Genomic DNA, 11,013 nt, shown 5'->3' with positions numbered 1-11,013 from the left:
AGAATCGGAGTGAAGGTTAAGCTGAGATGGCCAGCTTTTCCAGGAGTTTGCCCAGAAAGGGAGAAATGGAAATTGGGCGATTGTTAGCCGGGCAAGGAGGATCAGCTGTGGGTTTCTTGAGAAGAGGATGCACAAGAGTGCTTCAGAGGGGAGGGGAAGGCTGCGGAGGCAAAGGAGAGGTTGCAGAATAAGTTAAGATTTCACCACTAATACCCATTTCTTCATCAATTCAGGTGCAGAGTAAACTTGCAGTGCTGCTGTCGCTCTGCTAGTGTTCTCCTTGTGTGAGACGAGGGTGGTCTGCTGCGGGACATGTTCAGTTTGTGGATAGCGTTATAATCTGATGTCCTGTATATATGCCACCTCACCCTCAATCCCCTCACACTAATTGCTACTATGAGAGAACACTGACAAGAGACCATGGCCAGCAGAACAGTGAGGAGTTTAATTAGTGTTCATTAAAATATTATTTACACAGGATGTCCTCAGCGGACTACACAGCATGAGCCCTACAGACTGAGACAGACGATCACACACACAATACAGCAGCGACCGGCCACGACACCCCATCACTTCCTCCGGCTTGGCTCTTTGGTTCTTTACTTCTGGACAGTGCGCCTCTTCCACAGGGAACCACACGTCTCATGTGAGTGAACGCAACATGGAAACTCTGGCTGTGGTTATTCTAGCACTGAGACCACCCCACGGATATCGCCCTCCTAGTCGTCTCCGCCACACAGGGCCAGCAGTGCCTTCCGGAAATCTCCAGATGTCTCCTTCTGCAGTCAGGGCAAAATGGAAAAAAGAAAGAAGCATTTTAACATAGAGCTAGTTTATGGCAGCAGCCCTCCATCCTGTGAATGAGCTTTGCGTGCATGCCAGCATGCTTCATTCCAGTCGGCAGATGCTAGTCCAGCCCTGTTGTTCCTTTGCATTTTGGGACTTGTAGTCCAGGAGTTCTACATAACATATCCAGTACTAAAAGTCCTAGAATGAAAAGAAAAAAAGTCAGGCTGGAACGGGGCATGTTGCCATTTGGCATTCTGTTAAGGCAATGCAAAGTTCCCTTGCACCTAATAAATTATTTCTAACCAACAAATCTGTGAGCTCTACTTTCAATATTAGCATTGACCACCAATGGCCTGTGCTGGCTTATAACTTACTAGAGGCATATTGCATCGTCACACTCTGAAACACTTGTGTATGAGCGCAATACAAATAAAATATCATATCATATATCATATTGGTGCGGTAGGAACCCAGGAATTTACTCCAATACAACCCGTTGGGTTCCATTCTTCCGAATGCGGATTTCTTTTTGAATAAATCAGATTTGCTGCTTGTGTTTGTGACACACTTACACGCAAAGATGAACATGTACTGTTTCTTCCCCTGAAGTATCATATTCTTAAGTGAGGAACAGAAAAGCCCTACCTGCATTTGGAATACTGTCGGAGACTAATCTAGAGAAGATGCCAAAGAGTCCTCACTCTGCTATCACTCTAAGGACACAGCTGCTGACTTGATTGTGTGGGCCTGTATTGCATTCGCTTTGAGCTGTGGATCCTTTATTTCCCCGAAGGCCATCAGTTTCCTTCCCTTGCTCAGCCTCCATGCATTCTTTACTTGCTTCTCACCCTTTCCCTTCATTACACCTACATCTAACGGCCTTGCCTCTTCCTCCGCCCACTCACCTCGATGCAGTGATGTAGCGACTTCTCATGGGCCTCCTTGAACTCCTGTCTGATATTCAGCAAGTCAATTTCACTTCTTGACACCAGGATCCGGGTAAGGGCCTTCTCGTCCGTCCCAGCCCCCTGCCAGAACATAAAAAGGACAGTAAACATTTGATTTCCCGCTGTATTGCTATGTATCAAGCTGTATATGGCGCCCACTTTGAATGGGGAAATCGGGCGCCTTATCTTTGCATCTACACATCTGCCAACAGTTCTGACCAAAGAAATTCTTAATCGGCACCCTAAGATCGGCCCTCCCCTCATACTGTCAGAAGGATTTCCCCCAGAGCTTATGTGTGGGGTTCTCTAAGATCAACCATACCTCGGTTGCAGGGCTCCTCCCTAGATGCCCGACTCCCCCAGAGGTTAAGGTGGCAGAGCAGTCTGAGGCTACACTCCCGGGAGGGAAAACGGGCTGTGAACGTTTACCACCACACAGACTATCACAAAAAAGGTTCTACAGGTAAGCATAGGAAAGGTGTTCATAGTTAAGGCTTGTGGTTTTAGGCTATTCATTTTGCCATCATTTCCGTCTGTATTTATCCACATTCATCATTTGTCATACAAAAACGTAACGTGCAGCCCGTATATTCATGCATGAGGCCGTGGTACTTTCAATTAGCTTGAACAAACTCCCATGTTCTGGGAATGTACCACACTGTATCAGTAACAGAGACTGCTTCAGTTATTTGCCGCTTATTTTCTTGAGGAGAATCAACTACTTTAGAATTGGCCCATATATCTGCCCCCCCAGGAGGGCTTTGGGTTTTCCAACGCAGTTTGAATAACATACGTCTTGCCTTGAAAAGGACCCGTTGTTCTGGGTCGAAACACGTGTCGGCAGTCTTGTTTTTGCATCATTTCATAAAATCTGTTTCAACAGCGTATTTTGACTGAAGAATCTACTTGCTTTGGACTCTTTGTTTCACCGTATCTGTTGTCCAGTTACACACTCAAATTGAATAGGACATTTACCATTTGCTCAGGGCTGCGCAATCATTTAGAGGTGACAATTTCAAGTGTTTGTTACTTTCAATTAGCCCCTGGTGTTTTCGGTTTGCCCCGTGTTGTTTAAATTAGGCCCTGGTGCTTTCAATTAGCCCCTTGGTGTCTGAATTAGGCCCTGGTGCTTTCAATTAGCCCCTTGTCTGAATTAGGCCCTGGCACTTTCAATTAGCCCCTGGTGTTTTCGTTTTGCCCCTTGTTTAAATTAGGCCCTGGTGCTTTCAATTAGCCCCTGGTGCTTTCAATCAGCCCCTTGTTTAAATTAGGCCTTGGTGCTTTCAATTAGCCCCTTGTTGTCTGAATTAGGCCCTTGTACTTTCAATTAGCCCTGGGTGTTTTCGTTTTGCCCCTTGTTTAAATTAGGCCATCAACTCTTTTGTTTTGCTATTGTCACCCCGAGTGGGAAGGGTATGCCCAGACATGGGTCCCTTGCCTGCTGGGCCTAGAGACCCAAGCTACTCCTCACTGATGACGCCTAACAAGGCTGAAACATGTCTGGGGATGCTTGTGGTCTCGTGCAAAAGGGATGTGACCTAGCAGTCCAGGCTGGACTACCCCTTTGGGGGTGGGACCAAGTCTGATTTGCATATGGTTTTTCCCCTTTTGTAATGGCTTGGCAGGCGAAGAACGATGGTCTGGAGGGTTGCCCAGAGCAATGCCAGAGGTCAAGATTTATTCTAAACCTTCCAGCCATCAACTCTTTTGTTTTGCTGTTTTCAATTAGGCCCTGTTGCTTGAATTTAGCACTGCGCAGGTTAATCGCTGGTCCTGGTCCCTCCTCCTCCTCCTCCCTCCCGCAGCCTCCCCTTATTGGTTCCCGCCACCTTTTGACACAGCCTTCCAGGGCAGCCCTCTGCCCGTTCAGCCCAGCGGCGAAGGGCAAAGGCGAAGGGCGACTCCTGAAGCAGCGGCTCCAGATAGTGTGTGCAGGTGTCAGCAGGGGAATTACATAGACCGACTACTACAGCCATCTAACAGTGGCTGCATAGTCATCTCACCATACCAGCAATGGTGACATGCCACAGCACCCTGACAAGACCCAGGACAGGAAGGCTGTTGTCAACCAGCATCAAGAGATAAGGTAGGAACAATCTAGTCTATCTTCAACATATACTGACACCATCATACAAACCTTCTGTACAATACTGCATTGTGAAACTTAGGCCTCTTAGGCTTTAAACTGCATTTCAATTTAGGCCTCTCCCCCACTATACAGGACCCTTCCAAGTGTGCCCCCTGTATTTGAAAGTGCACTGAAACTGCTTTTATACTGCATTTGAACTGCATTTGAAATTACTTTGAAATTGCCATTGAAGCTTAGGCCTCTCTCCCACTATACAGTGCCCCATTTTTGAAAGTGTACTGAAACTGCATCTAAACTGCATTTGACACAGCTTTAATCGCATTTGAAGCAGTTTTGAAACCTGGCCCTCTCTCCCACTATATAGGACCTTTCTAAGTGTGACCCCCCTTGACCTGAAACTGCATTGAAACTGCATTTGAACCACTTGAAATTGCATTTGAAACTTAGGCCTCTCATTCCACAATACAGCACACTCTCTAAGTGTTCTCCCCTACATTTGAGACTGCATTGAAACTACATTTGAACCACTTTGAAACCTCTGTTGAAACTTAGGCCTCTCTTCTACTAGACAGGACCCTCAAATCTCAGCGTGCTCTCCTGTAATATACTGCACTCTGAAACCTAGGCCTCTCCACCTCAACACAAGACCCTCAGGTCCAATTTCTCTCCTGTTTCAACGTGCACTGTGAGAAAGACTACTCTAGGTGTCCCCACCCCCATCTCTTAACATAAGCCTGCCACACTGTGAGGCCGGAGCTTCTCTCGCTACCAAATACTCCAGTCTAGGTGTTCAATTGCTGCCTAGGTCTAGGTGTTAATCGCTGCCGGCCACTTAGAGCCTTGAACCTTCCTCCCGATATCTAGGCATCAAATTTGTCCTTATTACCACCATCCTCCTTCAAATCTAAACCTCCCCCGTCACCCAGGCTTCTCCAACCTGATATTTGACCACCTCTGCCATCTGCGAAGCCAAACCGGTCCCGAAAGATTAAGGTCCCAATCTTGATCACAGCCTGCCTTGCGGAACCAAACCTACACACTGCTGTCCAAGGATCAGAAATCAACTGTTCAATCAGCTTTGCTTCCCGCCGAAACCCACATCACTTCGGGCTTCTGATACCCCACACCCAAGTATACAATCTCATTGTAAACCACCTGTAAAATTCTGAACTCTCCACCTCTTGTCCCTTAGTCGTCTAGGTATTATCAGAAGCTGCTACTACAGAATCCTAGGAACCTGACACCCAAGACATCGAGCAAGCACCAACGCCTGCAACTAGTACCATCATCCCCTCCAAAGTTACCTGCACCCTTAGCCCAATCCATATGCCCTCCCGCTACCCCCAGGACTGCCCTTATGTTGTAATAGGAACACCATATCCAACTGACTGAGCAAGACAAACCCTTGAAAACCTCCAGACAGAACAACCTAAGAGGATTGGAAACAACTCACAGAACAAAGTCCCACCGACCCAAGACCCAACTGACTGGAAAAGAGACACCCTCCGAAACTAGCAGACGGAACAATTGAAGATTATGATCAACACTAACCAGGCACAAAGAAAAACAATTGAAACTGCCCCTATTAAACCTAACACCCACACCAACTCCTCCCAACTAAGATCAAAATGACCCAACGCAGAATTGGACACAGACAAAGGGAAAAGGAACATGGTACAAATAACACGGATACACACGCTCAACCGGCCCCAGCAGAAGACGCCTTCAATACAGAACACACCCCGCAACAAAACAATACTATCGACAGAACAAACATCACAAGAGAAAAATCCTTATACCCTACACCGTTCCTCGCATCAACCAAAGAACCTAGATACTCAACGACACCAACATTTACAGATGGATAAAAAAAACACCAGAACAGAACAAAAGAAGAAAGGACCAGAGAAGAGAATGGGATGACGCCAAACCCCTTACTCTGTACATCACAACAACAGATGGGCACTATCGATACCCACACCAAATGACAAGAGATAAGAAACAATAGAAGTCAGCGACCCAATTGTCAATCTCTCAGACCGATTCAACGACGAAGCCACCTTCACAGAACCTCTACCGCTCAGAGGCAACATAAAAGCACCCCAACTGAACACCCACAAACCAAAACCGGGAACAAAAAAGAAACCAAATGACACCAAAAAGATCCACTGCAATCTAATCAACGCAAGATCAATGTCCAAACACGCCACCGAAATCTACGACCGAAGTGACAGAGGCATCAAAATCCTTTTCGTAATCAAAAAATGGCTTGATGACAACTACAAGATCACCCACAATAAGTGCCTGCCCGATACCTTCAAGTGCATACAAGTAAACAGGAAAACAAAAAGAGGTGGTGGACTAGCAATCTACAAGGAACACCTGGAAATTAAAGCGGAAAACGCATTAAACATCAAGAAATGTGAATCCCTAATCATACGTCTATCAACAAATCCTACAACAAACCTGAAATTCATAGTGATATACAGACCACCAACATACAATGCAGCCTTCATAGACGACTTCATAGAAGCAATCACCAACCTAGCTTTCGAGCGTAACCAACTGATTATCCTCAGAGACTTCAACATCTGGTTCAAGGAAGAAACCACAACCTCACAAAACATCTCTTACCGGCCAACTAAGAGTGGAACTACATCAGCTGGTCAAAGGAGCAACCCACACGGCAGGACATATACTAGACGCAATCTTTGCCAACAGAAAACTAATTACCACAGCACCACCGATGCATATCCTCTGGGGCGACCACCTCATCATCCCCTTGGTAATCACACTGCCCTCCCCAATAACCAGGAAACAAGAAAAACTATCAATCATCATGAAAAGAAACTGGAGAACAATAAAAAAACTCCAACTTAACGGAACGACTGGAGATCACAAAACCATAAACGACGACCATGGGCGAAGCTGACCTAAACACTAAAAAAGATATACTTCACAACTGGATCACCACAACAATCGACAAGAAAGAAAAACTTTCAATCCATCCCGCAAAAGAGCAACAGCAAAATAGTTCAACCCCTACTGGGCGCCATGAAAAGGAAAACAACTACAACTAGAACTTCAACAACATACCCGTTCATACAAAAAGCAAAAAGGAAATACTACGACAACAGAATCCTCAAAGCACCAAACACCCAAAAAGTACTGTTTAAAATCATAAACGAAATTAAAAACCCTCCCGACTGCAACAAAACTCCAATACCATCGAAGAAATTATGCAGTGACCTCGCAGACCACTTCAAAAATAAAATCATGTCCATCCAACAGACCATTCAAAACAGACCATGCAACCACTGCGCTGAAGACACTAACCGATGCAACGCACACCAGAACAAACTCTGAAACGTCCCGTACATATCAGTGGAGACACATCAAACTCGTCAATCAAAGCAACAAATCTGGCTCCCCCGCGGATCCCTGTCCCCCTGACATCTACAAATCAATCCTTGCGCAAGGAACACCAATGGAATACTACAGGAACGTCCTCAACCAATCAATCTCAACAGGAAGAGTGCCTCAAGCCGTCAGATCAGCATACACCAAACCACTCCTCAAGGATACATCAGGAAACGTAGAGGACCTCTCCAACTACAGACCCATCTCCAACATCCCCTGCCCCGCTAAACCCCTGGAAACACACATATAGAACAACCCAAGATTTCATAGAAGAACATCACCTATTAAACCAGGCACAAGTAGGCTTCAGACTGATGAGGAACAGAAACAGCACTTATTTCAATCTGGCATGATCTAAAGGCTAACACAGACTCAAAACAACAGCACTGCTCTGATACTATTAGACCTCTCTGCATCATTCGACACAGTTAACCACAACATCCTCATCATAAGACTGGAAGAATTTGGAATCACTGACAACGCCTTATTCTGGGTCAGATCCTTCCTAACAAACAGAACAGAAACAATATGGATGAAACCTTACAAATCAAGCCCACGAGAATCGTCATGCAGAGTCCCACAAGGATCATCCTTCTCGCCACTAGTATTCAACATCTACCTGTCATAGCTAATTAAAATCATCAAAAGACATGGTCTAACCTGTTACAATTACACTGATGACACAAATCTACAAAATACAAGACTCACAAGAAGACAACGCAACACTAGAGAATTGCCTTTGTGAAATATACAACTGGATGAACTTAAACTACCTTAAAACTCAACCCAGGCAAAACAGAAATAATGATCATCACAAAAAACAGAAGACAACCTCTATAGCCCATGGCCAACCGAAAATGGCGAAAACCCCAGCCCCATCATCGACTGTAAAAAACTTGGGAGTCCGGATGGGTTTGCCGTCCATCAGGACTCCCAGGTTTTTTACAGTCCCACAGAGCCACAAGTAAACACCATAATCAAGAAATCTTTTTTTCTCCTACGATCGGTTAAAAGGATCCTACCCTTCCTCTCATTCACCAACAAAACAAAGGCGGTCATCGCTCTCATCATGTGCAGACTAGACTACACCAACAGCCTATATCTAGGCTTGCCTGAATGACTCCTAAATAAACTCCAATGCATACAAAATGCGGCAGCCAGACTGCTCCTTAAGCTACCTAGAAGAGAACACATCACACCAGCGCTGAGAACGCTACACTGGGTACCCATCAAACAGCGGATCAAGTTCAAATCAATATGCATAACCCACAGAGCAATCCACAAACAAGGTGTAGAGTGCCTCAGAAGAAAACGAAACGTACATAACACTGCAAGGCCACTCAGATCCAGCAGCGACATCTGCTTGGAACCCAAATCATACAACAAGAGAAAACTCGGATGATCCTCTTTCTCACCTTGCCCCAAAAACCTGGAAGGAACTACCAAGGAACATACGGAACACAAGAGATCACCTAAAATTCAGGAAACTCCTAAAATCATGGTTCTTCACCCCATAACCAGAAAGGATGCTGATAAGGACATACACAGAGGAACTACGCCGAGAGAAGAACCTACCCTGACTCCCTTAATCATCAACCCTTATAAAATAAGGATATATGGATCTGTAACATATCCACTTATTAAAAGAAAACACACACCAGTTCATACCAAGGAACACCCCAGATCAATTGGAAGGGAGAGCAAGGTATGACCCAGCAATAGCACCTGGCACCCCTCAAAGGCACAGGCAGCAATGGACCACAGAGACAAATATATATAAAGGAAGGAGCAGGGAATGCTAATATAATTCCACTACCTAAGCAGGGATTATGCTCGCCCCATGGGTGTACTAAGGCCAAAACTTAGATGGAGGCCAGCCTCAGCCCCGGCCCTGAAACTAGACAGTCAGGAAAGGGAAGAGAAGATTATACCACCCAATGGACCACCGACAGTAAATGGATAGCAAGGAGCTGGTTAAGGTCAATATACACCACTATCGAACTAGGGACAATGCTCACTGAACCTGGGGTACTTAGCCAATGTAATCTGCGGGAACCAGCCACGGTATCACCACATAAACTAGACAATCATTAAACTAAGAGAAAAAATATACCAATCCAGTATGACAACCCGATACATAAATTAAACTACAGGGATTCTGTGACATACAACCCACTAAATAAAACCTCAAATTTCTGCATACTTAATTCACACAAAAACCCACACAACCACCTAATAGCAATCCGCAAGGACTTCACCACACCGCAACAACAAACAATCAAAGCATAGATCGCAAACAGCGAGCGAGGACTCGCTTCGATCCTATATGCACACCCAAGCTCAGCGCACGGGGAAAACCGAACTGAAGCTGCCAACAGTACACCACCTCTCACTTTCCTACACCCTCTTCACCCACTAACCCACCCCCCACCTTTTTCTTTACAGATCCGCCTGAGCGTCTGGAAACCAACTCCGCTGGTGACGGTGCTCTATATAAATACCTTTAACATTAACATGTATTCACATGAAAAAATGCATTTATTAAAAACACACATGCAGCCATACAGGACAGACATGGAACTGGATTATTCCACATCAGTGGCGGCTCCATGTTTACCATAATAACAAATAGTTGCACCTGTGATTGCTGCTGACCTAATAGTTATGTTGTTATATATGTGCAATATCAGGAACTAAAGAACTATTGCTCAAACAATGTTTGTAATGTCCATGCTGCCAGTAAGCAATACGATTGGCATCATTGGGAGCCCAGCAGAAATAGATACTGACAGAAAACAGATTGATTTCCGTCTGTATTTATATGTAAACAAATCAGTAGAAAAAGAGAACAGTGAGCCCTATTTATAATGGGCTGTGTGCCTTTCGCCAGCACGCAGAATATTAGGCAAACAATCTACAGATAAGAGATAGGAAAGTTGTTTCTAAAGTAAACAATATATTTATTAAATACGCATCTAAAGGGCATGTAGATATGAACCTGCTGAGCTTTAGGCAATTGTTACAACAAGTGACCTGCTGCAATTAATCGTGTAGATCAGGTGCAAATGCCCTATGGACCCTACAAATTCACAAGTAGAGGAGTTCCTCGACCACACTGCGCTGATATGTTCGTTGTCACTAGCAATATTAGCAATACTAGTCCCTCCCGTCGAAAGGCCTTCTGAATACCAGTATTGCATGACCACATTGGAGAGGCTTTATAATTCACGGCAGAGAAGTGTTGTCAGCTAGGTCTGGACACGGTCCTCGACTAATCTACCAACAACAGGCTTGGTAAATCTGTCCTAATTGCACGTATCTACCACTCTACAAGTGCCTGAGGCCTTGAAGAAGACTGTGAACGTCGAAACACTTGTTGGCTGTTCTTTGATTAAACCATTAGTGACAACGAACATATCAGCGCAGCGTGATCGTCTAACTCCTCTAATAATATATTTATTAAGACCTCCAAGCAAGGAAGGTTTGCAAGTGAGGTAGAGGAACATCGAAATAGCTACTCTGATGCAAAGGGGTACGCCGTAGAACAGTTACACGCCAGCATGGACATGCACCCTGGGATAGGAATAGCATAGAGATATACATTAGCATAAACATAAGAGAGTTAACTGCTAGGAGGGAAAATGCATCCTAGCATACAATAAGCATAGAAACAGAATAGGGATCAATTCTGTGGATTAGATAGATTTGGTAAGCAGAAAATAAATATGCCACCGATGTGTAACTGCGTCTAGGAAAAAGGCACTCTGC

The 11,013-nt window shown here is 44.9% G+C and overlaps 1 protein-coding gene across 4 annotated transcripts in view; it reads right to left on the bottom strand.

Moving 5' to 3' along the window:
* Positions 1-423: 423 nt before the first annotated feature.
* Positions 424-11,013, bottom strand: part of ANXA6 (annexin A6) — a 275,493-nt gene continuing 264,903 nt past the window's right edge. For 2 of the 4 annotated variants that reach the window (XM_069654018.1, XM_069654020.1), the window contains 2 exons: positions 1,695-1,817; positions 424-779 (listed from right to left, as the gene is read on the bottom strand). In XM_069654018.1, the coding sequence (XP_069510119.1) occupies positions 720-779; positions 1,695-1,817 (183 nt within the window). In that variant the 3' untranslated portion in view covers positions 424-719. The remainder of the gene's footprint in view (positions 780-1,694; positions 1,818-11,013) is intronic. The other 2 variants (XM_069654017.1, XM_069654019.1) reach the window with 1 other exon arrangement.

The sequence above is a fragment of the Ambystoma mexicanum genome, chromosome 3q, assembly GCF_040938575.1.
Source record: "Ambystoma mexicanum isolate Mex_15411 chromosome 3q, UKY_AmexF1_1, whole genome shotgun sequence".
NCBI classification, from domain to species: domain Eukaryota; kingdom Metazoa; phylum Chordata; class Amphibia; order Caudata; family Ambystomatidae; genus Ambystoma; species Ambystoma mexicanum.
The sequence above is the reverse complement of the archived record's forward strand: the minus strand, read 5'-3'. Positions and strand labels throughout refer to the sequence as shown.